Source organism: Metopolophium dirhodum, chromosome 7, assembly GCF_019925205.1.
Source record: "Metopolophium dirhodum isolate CAU chromosome 7, ASM1992520v1, whole genome shotgun sequence".
Taxonomy (NCBI): Eukaryota; Metazoa; Arthropoda; class Insecta; order Hemiptera; family Aphididae; genus Metopolophium; species Metopolophium dirhodum.
This window is the reverse complement of record NC_083566.1, coordinates 27,627,355-27,653,938: the sequence shown is the minus strand read 5'-3', so window position 1 is coordinate 27,653,938 and position 26,584 is coordinate 27,627,355. Positions and strand designations below refer to the sequence as shown.

General features: G+C 28.0%; 1 protein-coding gene across 4 annotated transcripts; it reads right to left on the bottom strand.

The window, feature by feature from the left end:
* Positions 1–18,579: 18,579 nt before the first annotated feature.
* Positions 18,580–24,763, bottom strand: LOC132948287 (uncharacterized). Of its 4 annotated transcripts, none has more exons than XM_061018704.1 (10): positions 24,372–24,763; positions 24,210–24,320; positions 21,763–21,938; positions 21,628–21,704; positions 21,391–21,568; positions 20,866–21,078; positions 20,648–20,795; positions 20,331–20,575; positions 20,134–20,262; positions 18,580–19,189 (listed from the first exon to the last, which is right to left on the bottom strand). In XM_061018704.1, the coding sequence occupies exons 3-10, from the start codon at positions 21,928–21,930 to the stop codon at positions 18,932–18,934; spliced, it is 1,416 nt and encodes a 471-aa protein (XP_060874687.1). In that variant the 5' UTR covers positions 21,931–21,938; positions 24,210–24,320; positions 24,372–24,763; the 3' UTR covers positions 18,580–18,931. The 4 variants fall into 4 exon arrangements, with proteins under 4 accessions (XP_060874687.1, XP_060874686.1, XP_060874685.1 ...); XM_061018703.1 differs by having other exon boundaries at positions 24,210–24,299; XM_061018702.1 differs by having other exon boundaries at positions 24,210–24,763.
* Positions 24,764–26,584: the final 1,821 nt, after the last annotated feature.

Here is a 26,584-nt window from a genome sequence, read left to right as displayed (position 1 = left end):
TGGGTCACTGTAATGGATGGTGTTAAATTTGAATTCAATGATATAATATCATTGTATAAGAAAAACGATTCTGAGCGAAAACGGTCAGTCAGCCTATGATTTTACCAAGTATATTTGATGATATTATTGTGAATAAAGTAATTTATATATAACCTATTTACGTGGAGCCTTGTTTTAAATTTTCAATCCTTAGCCATAAAAGTTAAAAATGTATAAATTTTTAACTACAAAATAATTAATAAATTATAAATTTGATAAATGTTGTCAAAATTTGAACTTTAAATGCTTATAAAAAAAAATTGTGCCTATGTATTTTTAATATTTTTCAACTGCTATTAGAACGATATATCAGGAGCCTTATATTAAATTTTCACGCTTTTTTACCCAACAAATAAAAATGTATTGATATTTATAGAAAAAAAAACTAAAAAAATTGAAAACTGACAATGTCCGTAAACAGCTCAAAAAGAGTCAAAATATTTTCAACATTTTATGGTGTATAGAAAATGCTAATATAAACATTCAGTGAAATTTTCAAGTATCTACAGTCATTCGTTTTTTAATTACAATAAAATAAGAAAATTGTTACATGAGAAATCGAGTAAATATCAAATGTTGTAAAAATATAAATTTCAGACGCTCATAAAAATTTAATTTAAGTTTCTTCTAGACATTTTTTTTTTTGATAAAGGTAGACAAACTTATGAGTAATCTTATATTACATTTTCAAATCTTAGATTTAAAAAAAAAAATTTTTATGAATTCTCATCAAAATAATTTGCTATTTTTCGTGATTTTTCCGTATTTTGTCAAAATTTGAACTTTAAATGCTTATAATTAAAAACTGTGACTAAGGATTTTTAATTTTTTTCATCTGCCTTTGAAACAATAACCTAGGAGCCTTCTATTAAATTTTCAAGCTTTTTTACTCAACAGATAAAATTTAATTGATATTTATAGAAAAAAAAACTAAAAAAATTGAAAACTGACAATGTCCGTAAACAGCTCAAAAAGAGTCAAAATATTTTCAACATTTTATGGTGTATAGAAAATGCTAATATAAACATTCAGTCAAAATTTCATGTCCCTACGGTCATTTGTTTTAGAGTTACACCAAAAACCAAAATCGATTTTCTCGAAAACAGATTTTTCGATTTTGAAAACTACTGGAATATGTTTACTTTTGACCCCCAAAGTACCAACTAGATTCACTTTCCTATCAGAAAAGTTACTATTGAAGAAAATCCAAGCACTTTTACTGTCCTAAAAGGTGATGACAGACACAAAAATAAAAAAAAAAAAAAAAAAATAAAAAAAAAACACACATCATTGTAGAATCAATACATTCATCGCTTCGCTCAGAATCTAAAACACATTATTTTAAAATCTATAAATTCATCGCTCCGCTCAGAATCTAAAATGATATAGGTTCTGTTTCTGCTCAAATATCAAAAAAACTTTAACAAACATTGTGAATTGCTTTACAATGGCATGCAAAGTATTTTTGTTGTACGAAATAACATCAACCGTTAACATACCAGGCTGGTAGAATTGCATTTTTTATTTTGCATATATTTTATAAAATATAAAGAAAATATAAAATTTATCACTTAAATTAATTATTAAAAGTGTGCAACAACAGTTCTAGGACTCTAGGACCTCTAGGTACATGGTAAAACAATTTAGACATTTTAACTGTTAAATTTGAATCCATAAAAACGTCGGCGTGAACAGTTCCAAAATTTCTATTTTTAACTTTTCTCCTAAATTATGATAGCTAGAAAGTTGGTTGATAACTCATTAAAAAGGGATTATCATGTGTGATACTAAATGTGGAATTAAAATTTGAAAAAAAATTTTTAATTTTGATATTTGATCAAAAAGATTAATATTTGCTAAAAAGTAAAAAAAAAAAGTTAATAATGAATTGTTTTACATTATTCTCATATTTTATCTATCCAATTCTTAAATTTAAATTATTTGAATAATCGCCAAGTAAAATATATGAATCGAGGAAAAAAACACAGTAAAAAGGGTCCCACACTAGGAAAAAGAAAATTAACTAATAAATTGTCAACTAACAATCACTAGACTTTTTTTACTGGTACTTTTGTTTCCGATTACCAAAGGGCAAAATATGTATCTATGTATTTCTTCTAGTTTTAATTCAATATGTATCCGTTATACCTACGTATATCCTTCCCAACAATGTTTAGACTTTTATTTATTTAAATTGATAATATATTATTATATTGTTATCATGATAATATAAAATTAAAAATTGTATATACTTATACCTTTGGTCTTAGAAGGTAATGAACTTTTAAAAATTTCAAATTTCTTTCACAAATTACAATGAAACTAAATATCTTGTAAAGTAGGTAATGTTTATTCTTGTTCACATATTTTAGATTATAAAGTATAAACACAATTCTAAACCTAATAAACCACTGATAAAAGATACAATTATAGGATAGGAATATAGGACTAGAGTGTATAGGCAATAGGCAATAGATATAGAGAAGGTATGTACTTCCTAAAAATAATTGAACTTTGAAAAATTTTAAATAATATTATTTCTGTAATGGGTTTTTTCTTGTGGCTTCGAATGTTATCGAATACCGTAATTTATATTTATATAATATTATAATGTTTATTAATTTCACGTCCCGTGTACTAACTATTGTTTTATCTGAGTACCTATGTATACATTAATTATTTTGTAATTTGTCATTTAACTTAGATATTACCAAATAGTGCTAATATGATAAAAGCATTATTATTTTTATAAGATATTTATTCACTTTTATAAATACTTAAAATTGTATGTACTAATATTAGGTTGAATGGCCGTCATAATATGCTTCGCACATACTATTATGGTATCCTTTCAAACAACATCTTCGGCCCGTATATAAGTCGTTCGTATTAATAATAATAATGTCGTCGCGTACAGATCGTATAATAATAAAAAAATCAGCAATTAAATCATAAAGGTTTCCATGTCTAAAAAAAAACATTATACTAATATCGTTCATCGTCCATCAATAATTGGTTCGAAAATGTTTTTGGCTCATCTCTTGTAATATTTATCGTCTTTGATCACTGTATGATAATAATATATCATGTGGTAGGTATATAATATTGTGTACCTACACATATCTTACTATTATACTGGCACGGAGACGGAGCATATACATATAATATGTGTGTGGCTCCGAAGGTGTGCATTTGTACGTGTGTCTGTGCGTCTACCGTGTAGTATATTTATATAATATTATTATATTGTATACCATCTATATGGCAACGGTCTTGGGCCTTCGCCGTAGGACGAAAGAATGTTATTTGCAGCTGTCCTTTATTCGACGGAGGGTTGTCGAGTTTCCCTTTTGGTGGTCGTATAATAATAATAATAATAATAATAATAAAGAAACTATTTTTTTCCTCTTCTTTTCTTTCTTCTCGAGCCCGCGGTTCGCAGTTGAGGGAGGGGTTGTAGCCCAGAACCAGCCGTTTTGACGAGGGTTCTATATATCGGTTTCCTTTTACCACGTACGTACCAGCACATTGTCTACCTGGACCTAAGAAACCTTCTGAAAAATACCTACAATTCTGCCAACCTAATAAATATACGTTTGTCTTAATGTTATAATATTCGGTCCGTCTAAATTCAAATGGTAGGTATAATAATATTATTATAATGCTTCAAGAAATAATATCATTTTGATGTTTCTGTGTAAGGTATTATTTCCCACTTTCAATTGAATACAATATTTTACTATACTTCATAACATTATTATAATATATATTTTCATTTTATTTACTATAATATTATTTACTCGGTTTTGAATGTACGGATAACTTTAATCTAAAAACAATAATTATTGCTGCTTTGTGTATAACCGTCACAGTAGTACTGGTAAATTAACTCAAATGGTGCATAGTCTTCTCCTATACACGTCAGTAGGTACACACAATTATATCATATAATTTTAGTTTGACAGAATTCATTCTCGAGTGAATATTGTTTTAGTGTAAAGGTAAACTGTAAATTTAATAAACATATTTTATGTTTCTATGCTATACACATAATAATGTATGATATTACGATACTACGATGAGCACTTCCTTTATTACTATATAACAAAATAATTATATAATATATAATAAAACATTAAAACGAATTGATGTAATATAATGTTGCAATCATTGAAATTATCATTATAAATAGTTGTAAGGTAAATAATTGTACCTATGTAATTTTAAATTGTATACCTAAATATTTTTTATATATTATAGTTGTAATTGTTGAGCTATAATAATTAAATAAGTATTGGAAGCAAAAAAAGAAACAAACAAAAGAAAACTCAATTAATTCATGACGTGGACATAATTTTGGTCAATCTAGAAAAAAAGGCCCGAAATAAAAATATGGTAAATAAAAGCCCTGGCTATAGGAAAAAAGCCCATTATTGACAAACACTTAACATTCAATGATTATGCTCTAAATATTCCAAATTTTCATTAATTTGTTCAATGAACTATCAGAATTATTGATATTATTCGTTAACCAATAATTATGTAACACTGTTTTAACTTAATGTATTGCCGTAGGTACTTTAAATAAGCGTAATTATTAATTTTTGTACTTCATTATATGTAATATAATGTATATTATATCATATTATTTAATAACAATAGGTAAGTACACTAAACATTATTTTTCATTAATCATATCAAATATTTATGTAATTGTATATAATATTGTTAAGACTTTGGAAACCATCATATGAAATAGAAATAAGAATATTAAATAACATGAAAATAGACAATAATATTATATTAAAAATATAGTACCTAATACCTACCTAAGTTACTAAGTTAGGTTGGTAGATATAATTGCACTTAATTTATTATACACTACTGACTATATTTAGCTACGTAATTAAACAATTAATCATAAAGAAAATAATAACATACCATAATTAGTATAATACTATAATATGACATTAAAAAATAACTAATAATTAATAATATACTAATTAAAGGTCATTTTTTCGGGGCTTTATAATACTGCAGTGGGGCATTTTTACCCAAGAATATTTTTTACTAATACCATTTTTGTCAATCATTAAAATTTAATTTTTAATCAGTAGTTATTTATAGTAATTAATATTTAAAGTTTTGATAAGTTTGATAAATTTGCTGGCGCGAGCTCTAAAGTTCTGTTTTAAATAAATTGTAATTCGAAAAATATGGTATAGGTTATAGATATTTGTGAAACACTTTCTACTAAACACTACTGTCGTAATCGTATGATAATGCAGAATATTTTAAAAGTTTTTGACATTATTATTTACAGATCAATTGGAACTATTACAATTAGTTGAAGTCGTGATTATAGTTATCAATATACCTACGTATACTACCTAACCTATGTTAGATTACAAATTTTTATTAGGCTTTAAAATATTATAAGAGAAACTTTGAATCTATTTTTGCGTTCTTTATAGCTACACCCTAACATATGTTAAATTACATCCACATTCTACACCCTTCAATAGTTAAATATATTATTTTTGTAAAAATGCAATAAATTAAAAATAAATGCTATTTTACATTTAGTTAATTCATATTATTATACGTTGTGTATATGTTTTAAATGTCATGTCGTTAAGGGTTTTTTTTACAATCTTAGCAATATATAACTAACATTTTTTTTACGTGTACTTTTATACAAATAAATACCTATAGTGATAAATGCTGACACTTGTGTAAATATAAAAAACAAATTGTTATAACTAATTATAAGTGGATATAAGTAGTTTCAACATTCTTCACAAATAATGGAATACATGCCATAATCCATAAACTGATATTGTTCCCAAGTCCGGATTAAGATAATTTTGGGCCCGGGGCTAATTTTAGAGGTCCATAATCAAAATATTGGCGACCCACAAATAAATATATTTCAGAGATAAAAAAGATTTTAATATCATAACATTAATATGATATACGTCTTCAATACTTATATTTGTAAAACATAAAAACGTAAGCATTCATCACTATTATAACGATATTGCGACGCCCAGACAGTGCCAAATATCAAGTTATATGAGTATACAATATATATGAGTATATGACTTAAACTGAATACTGTACAACACGTCAAAACTACAATCTTTCGTATAAGAACAACCCAAATACAATTTGTTTGGGTCCAGGGGGCCACTATTGTGTTATCCTGGCTTGAACTTGTACCTATAGAATATAGGTACTATAATTTTTCATAGATTAAAAAAAAACAAAATCCGTTTAACTAGAACATTGAAGCTGTACACACAATTATTACATAAGTCATGGTGCTTTTATGGCATTCGTATAAAAAAATGTATATACAAACTACCGAGTTGGTTTTAACTATTTAATATTGCCCGTCTATATTCTGTCTATATTTAAATTACTCATCTAAATGAAAAAATCACTTTTCATGCATTTTTCACTCAGTAATGCGGTAGGTATATAGTATATTACATAATATAATGACGTGCAAGTAGGTAAAAACGATAAAGGATTTTTTTTCATTAACTTGTTATTAAAAATATAATGATATTAAATATTGTTGATGTAGATGCAATTATGTACCATACAATTTATACACTATGTGTGATGAGCTACTGTAAGTTGTATACTTTATATTTTTGTCAATATATGAATGTATCTACTGCGGGGGTTTTAAATAACAATATCATATTTCACAATTTGACCACAGCATAAAATATATTCGTAACTCAAGATCTCATCCATTGTTTCCCAACAATGACATTTAGAATATCTATTTTTTTTCACGATGTATTCCTATTTCTATATTATGACGTATACTTATTACTTACAGACTACCGTCTTAACGTGACTTTATAGACTGATTGTATACACTGTTGAAAATCACTAACCACAAGTCACCAAACTACTAAGATTCCCGAATTAATACGTACGGATTTATGGCAAATACTTAATTTGCATATTTTTCTTACAAAATCTATATTATTATTTTGGTGTTGAATTTTATCAAGTTAATTACATAAAAATATTTTTGAAAACGGATAAAATCTTGTCCGCCTTAATATGTTTTATGTAACGCGAGTAACCGTGGCTATTTGCAGGTTACAATGCCTCATACACATTTGCGCAAATAGGGGGGCTTGGGGGGAATAAGTCCCCCCAGTTCAAAATCTAGTAGTACTAATTTTTATATTCTGTGGTACTAAGCAATGGCTATGGCTTGAGTCCCCCCAAAAAATGTAGTCAATTTGCGCCTATGCTCATACATGATACCTACATAATATCATATTTTATAACATTTAACAATGTTATTAGACATAGTAAACGTGTTACAGATAGGTACTGGAATATCGCATATAATATGTAAAAAGTTAATTTATAATATCAATAGTGTACGATAAACCTACCTATATTGTATACTACAATATTATGTTTATGTATAATTTGACCTTATATTATTCGATAGCCATTACTAGCTAGTGCATTAATTATTGTCCATTTAAAAACGTAAGTGTGATTTTGTTGAAAATCGTTGTTGTTGAATAGTATACTAACTATACACTTGACAAAGAATAATAAATTGTATAACTTAACGGTTTTGAGACAATTGCAGACATTATACGAGTAATACGCGTGTTAATACTGCAATTTTTCTAACAATAAATTATCATTAGGCATTCATTTAAAATATATATCATATAAATTTAATACTAAACTATTAGGCTATATTGGCCATTTTGTATTGTAAATATTTACGTATACAGATATAAAACAGTACATTGTACATTTGTTTTTACTATTGAAAAACTATACTGAATACTATAATATAGTAATCTACAAATAAATATGTAGGTAATAAACTAATAACTATAGGTAATAATATATTATAATATTATGGATTTAAGTTGTTAAAAAACTGTGTGTGGTCCATATAGTTAACTACTTAACTATCAGGGTTTATTGAATTTCTTGTTATTAAATAATTGATGAAAAATAAAAATTAATAGTAGTTAAATAGTAAACTGTATTTTGTACTTTTACAGATTATTCCTCAACTAATAAAAATGATTGACTATTGTTGATACATTTTAGTAGTATAATTGTATAATTTAAATTACAATGTGAGATAATTTATATAAAAATTTATAAAATGTTAAATTTTGTAGTTTATAAATAAATAAAATAATAACAGAGGTACCTAGACAGTCCTATAAAAGGACTATATAAATATAGTTCACTTGGAATTGTATCGAACTATTTATTATAAGAAATAGCCAATACATACTTACGCCATACTTTGTTCATATTATAAATAGATTTTTCATGAACTTTATGAAAACAGTATATCTGGACTCTGGAGTTTTATTTTGTAAATCTCGTTTTGTATAATGTTATTTTTATATTATATTTTACATTTTTTATAATATGCTGATATTTTGGTGACAGGTCCTATCTTTATCATATCATGATATCAATTATAAGTTATTAATAATGGAAAATTATTGAATTGCCAGTAAAAATGTATTTCCTGTTCAATCATAATGTAAATATTTCCACTTTAATAAATACAAAATTATAAAACTATGCTTTAGGCGTTTGTGCCTTAATGCCTTTTAAGTTGTGGTGTTACCAAGTCAACTCGAATATACGGAATAGTGTAGTGATTTGCAAAACTACGATAATTAAATATTAAAACATTTTGTTTTATTCCACAAATATAATAAAGTGATACGTGAATCATGAGATGTACTCAACATTTGATAGACGTAGTAAAAGTAATTAAAAATAAGTAATAACACAATTATTTGCATGAAAATTTACCTATATAGTATATCTATTTTAAAATAATTCAGATGTCTTAATTTTGGATCTGCGTATATTGTATATCATTGATTGTTTACGATTAAACAGTGAACAGTGAACTGCAAACAGTTATTTTAAGTATTGACTTGATCAATTAATTTCACTGTTAGGTTAAAATAATAAAATTGGAGATACATATAATTTATGTAACAAATAATAGCACTCAAACTCATGGACGTAGTATGAAAAAAATTTAAATTATTGACCCCTTGATATACTAACATATTATATATTATATATTGTGACTGTGGTCTGTGACTCGTGTCGTTGTTAACATATAATATAATAATATATATTGTATGCGTGTGTGTATAAAAAAAACAATTAACAGTCCAGACACTCGGAAATAAACGAACTCCATTGTAAGCATTGTATTATGATTATTTATTATTATTTGAATTTTATTATTATTATTATTATTATCTATATGACATTATAATATTATATACACTACATATTATTATATTATTATGTATACACAAGCATGCAGCACAACGCCTACGGCACGGTTTCTCGTCGCGGCATTGATTCAAACAGAAAAAAATTCAAAACGGATCTTCAAATCACGCGTGAATTGTGTTCACTGTTGGAGTGTTGGTGTACATTTACACTGCAGTATATAATTTGGCGTATAAGCGGAAAAAAATTGTGACTAACGCACGCGATAATATTTGTAGTTAAATCGCGACGACGCATACGTATAAATGTATAATATAATAATGTAATACAACAAAATAATTTCGTAAGGCGAACGGCGTTATTACAACATATGTAAAAAAATATGTATAACCGTTCGCCCTGTAGACAATTATTGCTCAGTATACACTTTATTATTATTATTTGTAATTGTATAACATAGAGTATAATAATAGAATAATGCACACATAATTCTAATAATAATTTAACTACCTACTCGAATGATCCCATGTCCATCACACCGAATAATTTATTTATACAAAATGGTGACACAACTACACAAGGCCGTACTCGAAACAAATTTGCTTGTTATCAAAGTCGTCCTAATCGACAAAATGAAATATTTTTATTATAACATGGGAACTGAGCTGCAGTAGTGAGAGTGTGCGAGTGCGACCATTAGGACGATAAGTAGAAAAGAGCGTCGCGACGAACCCAGTCTAGAAATAATGTAGATTTAATGACGTTTCGGCTGCAGCCGACGCCGAGACACATACTTTTAAATACGAAAATAATACTACCTGTTGTAATAATACTGATTAATAATATGTATCGATATTATTATTTATTCGTCTTACATACGTGTTACGTCGCCACGTCGGCATAATTATTATTTACAAACATAATTTACCGGAAAATAACGAGTCCACCTGCCATATTGTGATCGTGAATGCGGCTAATAAATACGATAATACATACCTACACCTATATAAGTTATAACTTTTCGTATTGGTTTCATTGGTGTCAATATGTCATTATGACGAACACTATGCGTGTCAGTTTCATCGTTATGACATTATTAAATCTTATGTAACAATATATTGTGTAGTAAGTATTATTACAGAACTGCACACTTTTGACTATTCACTCAGCAGGTATAGATTCGCGGCAGCGTTTGACCAAAACAAGTCGTCGTACTCGACAAATTTTTAATTTACGCTGTCGCTCGATCGGTGATTATCTTTTCTAATCATTAGGTACTTTACGAGGACGTTACACGGACATATTCTGTTGTCTCTGTCTTACAAGTGCTTAACATGGCAAATTTTACGCTCAGCAGATCACGTTTAACTCTGTTAGTTTAAAAATTAGAGTGAATTTACCTATAATAAAATTTAAACATAAGATCTCATACCTAGGATTATGTTATATTTAAATTTTAAAGCGAGTTATGAGTATTTTAATATATACAAACAATTTACAATTTTAAAATACTCAGATATCGCTTTAAAATTAAAATATAACAAAAAGCTTATGAGATGCCCTTTTAGCCCTAGATAACAATCTTACCTTTAAATTTTATAAGGGGTACATTCACTCTAATTTTTTAACTAACAGTTAAATGTGATCTGCGGAGCGCAAAATTTGCTTTGTTAAGCACTGTAAGACATTGATACTTACTTTACCTACATCTGTATAAAGTATAAATTATATAGTACTTATATTATTTTAATTTACAGCCGTACCCGTACGAACCAAATCAATAATTAAAGAATTACAAACACTCCTTTGAATATTACTGTTTTGTGCAATTTATCACAATTTACAATGTTCTATAAATTAAAATATAATTGCCTAGGTAGGTAGGTACTAAAAATCGTGGTTATAGCGTGAGACTTAAAGTCTTATATATATGGCTTATATATAATAGTCCTGTTTAACAATTTGTATTCACAAGAAAAAAAATGGAACGAATAAAATCAGTAATCATAATTCTGATGGAAATGTGCCTCAACTCACATAAACAAAATACAAGTCCAAAGTCCTGCGCGTATGATTTCAAATGCCCTCTGGTTTGTTGGAGACGATACTAATATACTAAGCACACATATTTCAAATATCAACATTCTAAAACTTCATAAGGAACTATTATCGGTCAACTTCTTTAGTCAATACTCAATTGCGCAAAGCAAGCGGTCCACAACACTACAGGCTGAATGACCATCCCAACAGACGTAGATTCCAACGTGGTCGTCCCCGCAATGTCTCAGATTATAGCTTGTTTACCAAATTAATTATTGTCTAAATCTAGAAATTGTATATAATATAAATTTTGCCAGTCTATAAATGTTAACTATCCAGTAATCTAAATACTCAAGCATTGTACGCAACCAATACAGGCACCAACGTTAAAAATTGTAAATTTATGTAGGTACCTAAATTTAATTGATTAAGTCGATAAAACTTATTAAGAATAAAAAAAAGTAATCATAATTGAAATTAACAGCAGATTTTTACCTACCAAACAAGTTTCATTCTAAACGACACTTAATAATTTTTAATATTGACAAAAATTAGGAAATGTTCTCATTATTATATTATTGGAAATGTAAAATATATTTAACTCAATAACGTAGGTAGGTACAATTCGTCAAAATAATATACATTTGTATTAAAACGATTACAAAGAAAAAATGTAGCTATATCAATGGATAACACTATGATAATATATAGTGCATACTACCTAATGTTGTATATTTATTATTTGTCTTAAAAAGTTAATTTTCAGAATATTATAATAATGGTATAACGCTTAAAGTTATGGCTAAATATGTTGGCATTTAGCCATGGTTTTATTGATGTATTGAAGTATCTACCTATAGCCAATTAATAACATTTCCACATAATATAATTTCCACTCGATTAATAGTAGGAATGTTTATGTATAAAAAATGATACACGGTTAAATTCAATTAAAATACCTACTTACAATTAAGAGTGTTTTAAAAACACATTATCAAAATATTAATTTCCCGTTTGATTGATTTTCAGAATTTAAAATATTTATTAAATTCTTTAAATGATTTAATGATTTTAAGGTTTAATTTATGCCCACAGTTTTATTTCAGTTTGAAAAAAGTTTATGACGTTAACAATATTTACAAGCAATTACAATAATTATTATGGATTTACTATTTTACTGTTTAAATACTTAAAAATTATATTTAACCGTTTTTACACGAATGCCATCAATATTTTGACTTTCAGATTTATTTTATGTACTTAAATTGTTTTTAGAATTTAGAACAGAATATTTAAGCAAAAAAAATTATAAAAATTTCGTTTTCATAATTAAATTAAATTAAATCCTCATGCGCTATAACGCATTTATACAGAAAAATAAAATACTTCGACGCTTAAAACGATTCACTATTTTGTCCTAATTATAACAGTCAATACATACTATGTTAACTAGGTATATCATTATTATACTATCCATTCAACCATTGCCGCAGGGAATTGAAATTCTTAATTTTTATCTTAAGTAGTTTGTGAATAATACAGTATTAAGTATTAACATAACCATATTGTTAACTTAAGATTAATTAAATAGAAATTAAATAATTCTTCTAAACTTCTAAAATGGTAAACTCAATGGTATATCAACAAATTTAATTTAAGATCTTAGCTATTAGATACCTACGGCGTATATTAATTATTAACCACTTATATTATAGTATAATATTTATAGTACCTACTATAGGCGCGCGCACACACTAACTATAGGTAAAGGTTTATTGGCATATTTCTATTGAATCGATACCGTTAGAAGTATTGTAGGTAATTATTTTAAAATCGTATACATTCCTCTAGTGAATAAATTCGTAAGTTAAAAAAAAAAGTGATAATGTATGGTTACATAATATTATTAATGTAACAAAAAAGACTACAGCAGTACAGTCTATAAAATATTATATGCGCACGCGTGTGTATTTATCTGTTTAACGAAAACGTTTATAAAATATATTTGTATTTACCTACTCCAAAGTGGCCAAGTCGGCCTATCGTCGGACATCATCCCAAAGGGACCCCGAGCGGGCGTGTGAATCAACGGGCCCTCCGACAGAAGTCGTATCGCACGCGTGTACGCAATATACTTTGGTGTTTTATTAATGTTTAATACATAATTAATAATTATTATACCACCACGATGTGGGTCCCTCATTGTCCGGGTGTGTGCGCATGCTATACATTAAGTGAAAACAGCGCCCGCTTGTAGGGATCGTGCCAAAATCGATTACGCGTAACCTCCGCGCTTGGATCAAAATATATTAATCTATAAATAACAATATTAATAATAATAATAATAATAGGTTTGGATCTCAGGGTTTATACTTAGTAGCCCGGCTCGGTGGGACACCCCGAGTGCGTGGGCAGTAATTTGACATCACTATATTATAATGTCGTATAGGTACGGTATACAGCTACGGTATGTGGTATCTGCGGTATAACGACGAAACGTTACCTCAAAATGCAGGTTCTACGGCGTGAACTGGTTTTGAAATATTGCCTGTCCGTCAAACGATTCCTTGTAACGTATTAAAAACAATAAAAGAATATTCTTTCATCACTCATTCATACTTCACACAAGATAATAACATTAAAGTTCGTTATTTTGCAGTAGTTTGTTTCTCCTCTCGTGAATAAATAAAGGCACAACAAAAATGGACGGTATGGTGCCCCACCCATTGAAACACACGACACCGTCAAACCAACTGTAGGAACTTACTTAATAAATTGTTATGAGCAAAAATGCAAAATTATAAAACTATATATAAATGTAATATAAATGATGCAATTTATTTCTATTATTACGGGTTTTCTTTTGTCCACAGTGGTTGTTTTTCGCCCTTCCTCAGTACTTACAATAATATTATATACAACTATATTGTTTGTTATATTATCCAACCCTCGACTTTTGTTTCCCGGCCATGCGGGGTTCTCATCCCACAACGTTGTATAACCATCATAATATTATATACCCGTTACCCGTGCTTACTGCCTAGGTATATTCGCGGCACGGCTGTGTGGATTATTGTTGGTATCAACTCTATTCTGCGGTAAAAATGTATTATTATAATGCGTTATTAACTTATTGCGTTATATAAGCTCACGAGGAATCGCATCTCGAACAGCGACCACTGACCTGGTTTGCGGAATTCCATATAGCCATAGCCGCGCAGGTATATAAGTAATATAATAAATAAACATGACACACTGTGTGAGAGAGAGAGAGAGAGAGATAGAGAGAGAGAGAGAGAGAAAGAGAGTGAGTGAGAGAGGTGAATAGAGAATTTTTAGTTTATTTTCGCATTCCCACCCGTGAAGAAAATTATAATCGCACGGTTAGACCGCGTTTTGTGTACACCTATATTATACCAACCTACGGATATATCCGGTATAGGTTCGGTTATAATCATTATACTATATACATTTATACTTGTATACATTGTGCTTGTGTGCTGTAGAGTGGTGCTGACTGTGAGAAACGTCTCCGTCTTCATCCTCTGGCGATTTTCAAGTTTATGTAAGAAATGTAATATGTATAACAAGGTCCTAGAATAATCGGCTGCTCATTATCACTGGCAGAAATCGGGTAATGGTTTTTAGGGCTACCTGGGGCCGTACAATTTATTACTACAGTTTGACTAGAGACTATAAAGGGTAACTTCTGTCGTGTCTTTTGGAGTTTAAAGTATTACTCAATGCCCAGGGTTAACAAACATAGGTAACACATTACATTTAGGTTACATATTATACCTATCTCAACTCGAACAACTACACAATAAAGTGTGAAGGTACCTTATATCTTAATACTTAGATATAATAATTAAATAACTAAGAAATAATAACGGCATGTGTACACATTTTAAAATGCTCATAACTTCAAAATTAAAACATTAATAAAATCCTGCGTAATGAGTTGGCTCCTAGATAATATTTTTACTTTTAAATTTTTATAGTAGATCAACTCACTCAAATATAAAAATAGGATGGTAAAAGGAATTATCCTGACAATACAATTTGTTACCTATGTTATTGTTACACGTGCGGTATGACGGCTTCTCATAAATTATAATAAAAATAAATCATTGCGCTCGTGTGATGGCCAAAATTAAATTTAAACACCAAATAATTGAATGGCTATAATTTTGTTAATGTTGAAATATCATAAATTAGTTTAAGATATACTAGAACAACTGTCTAAAGAATAATACAAAGTTGTAAATTAGCTCGTGTACATTGCATATTATGTACAATAACTATGTAGCCATGTCTGAAGGGCCCGGGGTGAAGACCCAATTCGTCATGCCTAAGGGACGACCCTGCACTAACTTCACATGACAAATATGAACGGCTTCGGTGACTTGACTATAAGCTTATCACATCATGAGCGACGCAACTTTGGTGCACGACACGAATACGTGGCGTAAACCGCGAACACGACTCGCGGAGATCCGTTTGGATTTCTACAAACAGCATATAGTGACGTCGAGTCGATATTTTGTAGGCACTAGCCACATATTATTATTACCATTGACCATTGTCCCCAATGGATTGGCTGAAGGGTCGGTGTTGTTTCTTTTTTCGATTTTCGACCAACGAACGATATACTTAATATAATCTTTACGTGTTGCAATAATCGATGATAGTTGATATATATATATATATATAGGTATATCTCATAAATTGTTATTATTTCAACATGTTTTGTTGGTACGGCGCAACGATGGTCGGTGTGCCACACAAATATAATTTCCTTTTTAATAAGTATTCGTGGGGGTCACACGAATACACAATTGAGTGAACATCTAAACGTTGTCGACCAAATATCGCAACCTTTCATAAAATCCACATTTTTATCGATCAATATTGTTTATGTATACGCATACGAAAGCAATAACTAAATCGTCTAAATGACACATTTTTAGAACAACAAAAAAAAATCTATTAGCCATTAGGTCCGTTTAATTGTTAGAATGGTTTCTTTCTGTAATTTGTTCCCGAATTGTTACGGCGTAGACTACACAACCTACGTGCACATTGGATTGCATCATCGCCGGCGTAATTATTCGTATTAAAATATTAAAATATCCGTTCATCACATATTTTACACTTGCCTACTTTACAATATTATTTTTAGTCGTCGAGAGGAAATAATATTATAAAATTGTTTTGATAATAATAAATAATATTCAATTGACTATTTTATTGTACGACGGTTAAGGTTACATGATTTATTATATTATCTACAGTAAAATTTTTCAACATCTGAGCACTATTTTTAGTAAGTACCTAACTAAAGAGTAATGGGTTATAAACTTATAAATTAATATTAAGGCCGGCGCATACTAAATCAGTGCAAAAAGATTGGCGTGGTTATTGCAGTTTTTTATTCACTGCATGTCTGCATTGATGTTAGCCTGTCGCCCAGCCTAAGCCAACAAGAAATACTAATTATTTTATATAAAAAAAAAATGAATAGGTGGGTTATCTATGCAACAAAAATCAAAACATACATAATTTTTATTTTCGATTCCTCCAAGATATTTGTATTCTAAAGTAATCAGTATAATATTATTTATGACTACATGTGTTACCCAGGGATAAATGAAACCAAGATTGGCAATCCACCTGCGACAGATTGTAAAATCCAATAAGTAACTTAATTTTCTTACGTGAATCAATTGTGAGCAGAAATAAACCAATATATCAATATGGTTATTTATATTCTCAATTGTTTTTTGTAAAAATCGGTCAAATATTTATTTAGTGCATACATTTGGCCTCTAATATATAATAGCTATTACTCAATCTGACATTTATATAGAATAGTTTTATTAGCCTAAATGACAAAATAAAATAAAAAATATTAGATTTTCATGAGCCAGAATTAAACCCACGCATGAGCTACCTCATATTAACATTTAGATGTTGAAAAATAAGCTTAAAACACTCCCCAAGTCTCTAGGAATCTATGGATATAACATTTATTACGGCCAAGTTATGTAGAAGTTAGTATTTACACGTGCACAATCACAATAGACCACACAAACAAATTATACTATACATTAAGATATGTATTAAATATTAATAGTGTAGCTAACTTTATATTTTGTGTGGAAAGTATGTATGTAGCATGAAACTCTATAAGAAATGTATTGAATTTCATGATCATTGATAATATTACTAATATTATAATAGAACATTCCTCATGGTGCATTTAGCTCATTGTCCAAGGTTAGTACGTAATCTTTTTTTTTTGTAAAATTTTTTTTAAAATATGCAATCTATATAAATAGCTGAATAATAATAGGTAATATAATATGTTAAGATGATTGAACCTAGTTAGAGTTATTTGAATTAAAAAAGGGCACTAAATGGAAGAAGCAAAAAATTCTGAAGTTTTGAGCAGCGGAGCAAAGGTAATTTTTTTAGGCATAGGATTCAAGACTTATTAGGTCTTACTGGGTGGAAAGGTACCTAGAAATATGAAAGACGGTATTAAAATGTATAATTTATGTGAATATTAGTATTTTAACTTCTTTTTAGTCTGGTCAATGGTCATGGGATGGGTGTCAAAAAAAAAATACTGTGCCTCAAAAGCTTAAATAGTTTGCGCAGCCACTAGTCAGGAGTATAAATATTTTTATTATTATATACGATTTATATATTTTTACCTGAAGGCAATTTCATAGCATATAGTACAATTTAGGTAAGTTATCAACTAATTTAAGAAGCACCTTATTGTGTGGAATCTATGTAGGTACTTAAAACAAAATACATGAATGATGCATTGATGCTACAGAAAACAACTTCAAGATTGTGCCACTAGATATGTATATCTCTCTATTAAAAACACTATAAAAAACTTAGAGTTCGGTTAAATAATTACTATGGCAGCCAATAGGTATTAGAGTTCTCTTTTAAATTATATGATGATTGAAAGAGGCTTCAGATATTAGATGAAGGTGCTTATTAAAAAAAAAAGTATAACAAAAATTTTTTTTAAAAAAATCAGAGAAAAGAATAAGCAGATGAGCCTTAATTTATATATTGGTGGTATGACCGAAAAATGGCAATATTGTAATACTTCATTTTCTAAAAAGAAAAAGATGTGATCTGCAAATACTTGCTGTTGCTACAAAAAAGTTTTAACTTCCTTAATATGATGTGTATCCAGAAAAATTAAAAGATTTATTATACAGTTATTGCAAATTTAATAAACATTTTAGACAATACATCAGAGTTTATAATAATTTATTTGCACTTGCTTCTTTTAATATTCAGAATGATGTTACAACATTGACAGGTGGTATTTCATCAATGAGAATTGTTGGTCAAGTGAAAGTTAAGGCTACACATAGTAAAATAAAGATTGAAGGGAGTTGGCGAGCAAAACAAGCAGGTGACAAAGCCCCCTAGTAATAATCATAATTAAGTTAGAACTAATAAGATGCAATAATATTATTAAACAATATAAAAAAATGATATTATTTTTATTGAGAAAATACAAGTAATATTTGGTTTATGAAAAATAGATACTTTGTTGTTCTTGTTTCCACTTGGTGTACACCATTTTAGGAATTTTATTCATACTATTTAATTTTTCAATAAATCTGTTTCGTAACTGATCATCTACCAATTGGGTATTCATCAAAGTTTTAAGGAATGTGCCAATAAAATATTTGTTTCTAAAAACACATGCTTCTAAGACAACTCGCATTACTTGACCAGTTGATTTGAAAGATTCGAGCACTTTGACAATGTCTGCTTCATGGCGGTTCTGAAATATAGTATAATAAGATTCAATATTATTATTTATTACATTAATACTATGAAAAATCTGTCTCTATGCTCTATTTACAAATTATAATACACATTAACAATCTACAATAATAAAAGATAACTAGCATTGAAACATATGATCAGAACGATCAAAACTTCAAATAATTGTTTGATATTATAGGTTAGGAAATTCTTGTAAATTGTTTTAATTGATATGTGGTTATGAACCGTGGTGTATACAATAATTGTACATAATTATATTATAATACAAAATTATTTTAAACATAGTTTAAAAAATGCAACTCAATTTTTTTTTATTATGATGAAAACAAATTAATGAAGAAATACAGATAATGTTCTACTTAATCGTAAATTTGTTGTAGGACAAATGGTTCTATAGTGTTGAACTTGAACCCATGATTAATACATTTGTCAACAATTACTTACAAAGAAGCAATAACTCAAATTAAATATTTGTAATAAAATGTTGAAATATATTTGACCATGTAATACTGCTATAGAATTATGACAATATTAATAAAAGTTAACTAAGATATTTTTAATAAAGTATTAATTAAACTATAAATTAAATTAGTTAACTATATTTGTCTCAGTGACTCAGTGTAAATAAACAATTTAATAACAAAAAAGTATAAAACTATAGTTTGATTAAACAAATGTGTTTAGCACAAAAATTTACAATTTTATTGCAATTTTTAAATCAAAACTGTACAGAAATCTTTTTTGTTTTATTGTTATTGCTTAACCTGACCTTAACAATTAGATAATTTCAATAAGTTGCTGGTACAGTCATACAGAATACAAAAAATTGAGCAATCAAATACATATTACTTCAAAATTATATTTATACTTTGGTAATTCCCTGTTCCTTATAAGTTATAACATAGTATTAAATAAATGATAAGCTGAAATTTATTTTACCTCACAATCATCATAATTTTTAAACAAGCCCATGTAATCTTCTCCATGGTTTATTTTGATTAGTTGGGCCTGGGCTTTTTTAACATAATCAGACTGTATATCTCCACAAGATTCTGTTAGTTTAGGTTGCTAAAAAATGATAACATATTAATACCCACTAAAAATAACCAAACTCTAAATATATTTTATGTAATTACAGTGTTAATATGGGCTGCTAAAGCAGCAGGTAAATCAATGGGCAATAGTCCAGTGAGCAAAGAGTAGAATATTTTAGCATTCTCTACATTTGGTTTATAAGAACTGTACCATCTGCTGTATTCCGACCAAAGACCGATTTCCAAACAACATTGACGAAAAATTAATAAAGCAGCTTTTTGCATTAAGAAACTTTTTTCTGTAGTCGATTTGGACAATGTTAGATTGAAAAATTCTTCCAATTTCACTGCAATTAAGTAAAATATTTATAAATATTAAATTAATTTTCGCATTATAAATATATAAAAGAAAAACATACATTTTAACATATGACATAGATGAGATTTTGTTTTTACAAAAGTAGAAATTAAAGACAATATCAATTTCCAATTGGCTTTTTCTGCATGCTGCGTTAGGACATTCTGAATCAATGCATATATAACATCTTCATCAATTTCGTCCAAAAACTGAAATAATACAAATTATAAATTAGGTAACTAATTTTTATGTCAGATTAAAAGTAATAAAAAAATGTACCATTTTAAGCATATTGTATACAGAATCTGGAGTTTTATACAATCTATATTGTTCATATGCAATATTCAAATGAAAATCAACATCAGCTATAAGCATGTTTTTTAACATTATTTTGAATATTTTTTGGATTGTTGATTTTGTTAAAAAAGATGAATATTTAAGATTTTTCAAATAGACCCATCCATTATGGTTTCTTATGATTGTTAAGCTTGACTGTTAAATACGAAGAAATAAATCTATAAATATAAATTAATATTATTATACATAGATGCAAGGCTATATCTGGAATCTATATCCGATTGGGGGGGGGGGGGGGAGGGGTGGCCTTTCAACAGTTTTTAGATACAGAATCTTTTTTGTTCACTATAAGAAAAATGTTAAAACACATATTAAGTAATGACTATAGTCAATATGACAATATTTATATGGTATAAAAATGAACTTTTAACCCCCTCCAAAAAAAAAAAATAATAAATTGTCTAGATATTGCCTTGTATTGATGTATATAATACTTAAAATCAGTACTTGAGTTAAAAATTGTTGAATAATTTGTATGTGTTGATCAAATATATGGTTTGGTTCTCCAGACAACAAAATTAATAGACTTCCCAATAAGTCTGTCAACATTTCTTGACATTGCTTTTCTTCAGATTCAGACATACATAGCAGAGTTTTAACAATATGATCAAGATCCCATTTATAACTGAAACAAATTGATATAACACGAGTAAAGTAAAAATATTTAGTAAATATTCTACTGACCAAGTGATAAATTCTGCAAAGTCAATTATTTGTTTTGTATGTAGTTGCCAAATTATTTCAATAGAATATTTATTCTCCTGTAATAATTATAGTATTAAAGATTCTGTAATAGTTCAAAAACAGAAAAATGTATACCTGTAGCCCTAAAATAGTCTTAAGTAAATTTGAATTAATATCTTCTTCAGATATTTCATTGATCAAACAGTCTAAAGTTCTTCTATCTTTTTCATTCAACAACATACTCATGTCTTTGTTTCTTATAAATAGTTCATTTAACTCTTCTACCTTCTTAAACAAAATCATTTTGGCATCTAAAACAAGTATCAGTTATAATACTAAATGATATATTAAAATATGGATCAGTATTTAAGTATAAAAAATTTTTTATTGATTTATTTTGTTAAAATAATCATTAACATGAGCATTTTTTTCATAAATGTAATAATTATTTCAAATAATGATTACAAAATTGTATAAATCGATATTACTCTGTAGGTATAATACAAAATGATTATTCAAGAATTGAAAGGTTAAAAAAATATTCTTTAGAGGGACAGAGTGGCCGAGTGGACTAAGGCATTGGTTGCGACGTGAACTGTCGCCGGTTCGAACCTTGGCCTCGGGGCGACACTTCACTTCGGGTAGTCACAGTGTCTGGAGAGAGAGGCCGACGTCTTCTACCCGGGCATGGCAGATACCTACGGGTACCCACTTGAAAATTCTGCCAAACTAAAAACACACATATTTACCAACCTACAGTATCCTCCCCTACAAACAAACAGCTAATGGCCAAAGTTGCCGGGCTTAATAATCAATAAAAAAAAATAAAAAAATATTCTTTAATTATTTGATAAATATTTTATTAAGCCAAATGTATTGAGTACCTATACTTTTAACAAAACAAAATTACTGAATAATACAAGTGATAAATGCATCTTAAATGAAAAGCAGTGAAGAGTAATTTCTATATTTTTAAATTCTAATGTTTAACCTGAAAACCCTAAAAAAATTGTTGATATCTGATTAAAAAATAATAGTTATGAGTGATATTTAATCAAGTTAGTCAAATATTTTTACTTGTTACTTGTATGTTAGCCTTATATTATGCAAGTAAAACAAATATGAAACCTATATTTTTATTTAGTTATCAATTAATTTATATTATATACTTATAACATCAATGAATATAACGACATCATAAGTAAATTAGACACATTTAGACAGACAAATAAGGCACATTGATTTATTCTAAGAACATTTTTAATGATGATTGATGAAATAATAATGAGAGGCATGTTTGAACAATAAACTTATAAACTCCATATGCCATATCAACAAATATGATGATTTTAAGTTAAATATATATGAATAGACATTAATGTACATTAGAAGCTCATAAAAATTAAAAATTAATATTATAGCATCTGTATTGTGCGTATAAAACTATTTTTAATTATTTAGTAGTATCAAATATTAATGAGTAATGATGAAATACAAGTGTAATATCTAACATTAGTAATGCATAGTGTTATATTATAATGTTTTAATTATGTATACAGGGTGATCCTCCAAGCATGCACAACCCATTTTTTATTCAATGAAGCAGTTATTCAAAATCTGATTTTTGGAGTTTTAAATATGACCATATTTTCAATTTCTTGAGATTTTTTGTACTACCTACTAAAGGAGTGTCTCACAGAGATACAAACTTTGTTTTTAAAATGAGAACCACCCTTATTTTCTACTGTTGACGTATCAAAATCTATATTCGAATAGGTAGTTTTTGAGATATTTTAATCTGTGTAAGTACTAGGGATAATAGGTCCACAAAAAATGGGTTTGGAATATATGGGGCTGTTGAAAATGTTAGAAAATTATTTTAATCTTTTACCCTTTTATAATTTATAAAGATGGTCCAAGTACCTATCATAAATACTAAAACCAAAACTAAATCTATGTTATATTTTCATAAAACCATTTAAGTTAAGGACTATTATCCTATTATTATCCTTAGTATAAACATTTTAATAACTGAGAAACTACTCGTTCAAATTTTGAATAAGGTACATCAATATTTAAAAACAAATCATTCATTAACTAATTGATAGTAATAAAGTGGAGTTCTCATTTTTTATAAAAATAGAAGTTTGTATTATCACATGACACTTTTTAAGTAGAACATAAAATTTCAAGAATTTAAAAACATGGGTTTTTAGTATAAATTATTTAAAAATTCTGAAAATCAGAATTTGAATAAATGTATTATTTAAGGGAAAAATGGGGGTGATCATACATGGTTAATAACCTTGTATAAGAAAACACTTATTTTATAGATATAAGTATATAATAGCATTTAATAAAATAACTTTAAAAATATTTTTTAATTTGGAACCATAATGAAATTTATATTTTTGATACTTGAACACTAGACAGATAGGTATAATAAATAATATAATTTCAATTTTAATTTTTAATAGTTATAAAGCAACATTAAGTTAATTTTTATTTTGTTTTGAAATTAATACATAATGAGAATAAACTTTTTGGTAATTTTTGTAATGTGTACATATATATAAACTTACATATATCCTGTCCAGGGTCCGGGGAGACAAGACCCAGCAGCCTAACAAAAATTGATTCTTATGCACTTCCACATGCGACACCCTGTATTCCTGTCATATTGGAACCAGTGTCTACAGAATCAGTTGGACAGAGTATAATTATATTTTTAATTACAATTTTACCTTATATATATTAGCTTCTTTTGTGAGCTTTACTAGATATCCTTTTCTAGTTCTGTTTCTATTTTCTCTTAGGATAGTATTTCCTGGAGGTGTTAAGATATCTTAGTCCGTGATTTTCATAATAAACTTAAAATACTGACAAATAAGATAAAGTTAGTCATTGTGAGGTTTTTTCTATACAATTATTATTGAAAGAGTGCTTCACAGTTTTCAAATGGTAAAATTTTAAAAGAATTACTTTTTCTTTAATACAAATTACAATTCTTTACAAATAAGAATTACAAATTAAATGTAATTATGTAAACTTTTTGTAGGTATATCTTTAAAAATAAAAACATAATCAAACATATTAATCAATCTTTAAAAAGTAAGTTATAAAGGTAGAAAATGATAGCAACCACGCTAGAAATGATAACAGATATCTTTTGAAGAGGACGCCGCGGCAAAAACTGTTTTGCGCGGGTCAACTATGCTACCTCTGTATTTATAGAAGATTTACAAAAAATTCACAACGCATAGTGGAGAACTTTGTCTGTATCGCAGCGTTTTTATTATCTGGATAACATAAATACAATTAAAGTTATTAGTTTGAGAACATGAGATTTCTTTTAGTTTAATTATTAAAAATTATTGGTAAGTGCTATCAAAAAAACAAAAACGCTACGACACAGATAAAGTTCTTCCTTATGTGTTGTAGAATTTTGGTAATTCTACTATAAATTCAGAGGGAGAATAGTTGTCCCGCGCAAAACAGTTTTTACTATGTTGTGCATTTGTAAGACGGTGACAACGCAGCGGGTGTAGCGTCCTCTTAAGACTAACACTGGCATTTGTTGTCTCCATCCTGCATCTTACTAGCGCGTATAGTAAATTTATGCTCAGAAGGTCACGTTTAGCTTCGTTAGTTTATAAATTGGAGTGAATCGACCTATTTTTAAAATTGTTGGTAAGAACACTATCTGCGTTTGTATGTAGGTTTTTTTACGATTATTCAGTTTTTAAGTATGTTATGAGCATTTTTAATTTACGCTATATTATATACGTAAAACTTGCTAAAAAGTTGAACAATCGTAAAAAACCCACATACAAACACAGCTAATGTCCTTACCATCAAATTTCATGATAGGTCGATTATTTACTCTAGTTTTTAAAGTAACGATGCTAAACATGATCTGCTGATCATGAATTTGCTGTTACGCGCTTGTAAGACGGAGATAACTGATAAGTGATAACAAATGGCGGTGTTACGTCCCCTTAATGTTGGGGATCTAGGTTAAATTTAATTAAATTTTAGATTCTGAGCGGAGAAATGTAATGTATTTATTATACAATGATGATAATTTTTAATTTTTTTTGTGTCTCATCGCCTTTAGGACAGTAAAAATGCTTAGATTTTCTTCAACAGTATCTTTTCTGATAGGAAAGTGAATCTGGTTGGTACATTGGTACCTAAAATCCCTAACAGTTGTCAAAAGCGCAGGGAAAAACAAAATACAAATTAAGAGAAACGGGAATTTTAGATTCTGAGCGAAGCGATGAATGTATTGATTTTACAATGATGTGTGTTTTTTTATTTTTTTTATTTTTGTGTCTGTCATCACCTTTTAGGACAGTAAAAGTGCTTGGGTTTTCTTCAACAGTAACTTTTCTGATAGGCAAGTGAATCTAGTTGGTACTTTAGGGGGTAAAAAGTAAAATTTCCCAGTAGTTTTCAAAAGCGACGTGAAAAACAATAGAAAAATTAAGGAAAAACGGGAATTTTTATGCAAAATCTGTTTTCGAGAAAATCGATTTTGGTTTTTGGTGTAACTCTAAAACAAATGACCAAAGGGACATGAAAGTCATGAATGTTTATATAAGCATTTTCTATACACCATAAAATTTTCCAAATATTTTGACTCTTTTTGAGTTGCTTACGGACATTGTCAGTTTTCAATTTTTTTAGTTTTTTTTTCTATAAATATCAATAAAATTTTATCTGTTGAGTATAAAAGCTTGAAAATTTAATAGAAGGCTCCTAGGTTATTGTTTCAAAGGCAGATGAAAAAAAATAAAAATCCTTAGTCACAGTTTTTATTTATAAGCATTTAAAGTTCAAATTTTGACAAAATACGGAAAAATCACGAAAATTAGCAAATTATTTTGAGTTGAGAATTCATAAAAATTTTTCTTTTTAAATCTAAGATTTTAAAATGTAATATAAGATTACTCAT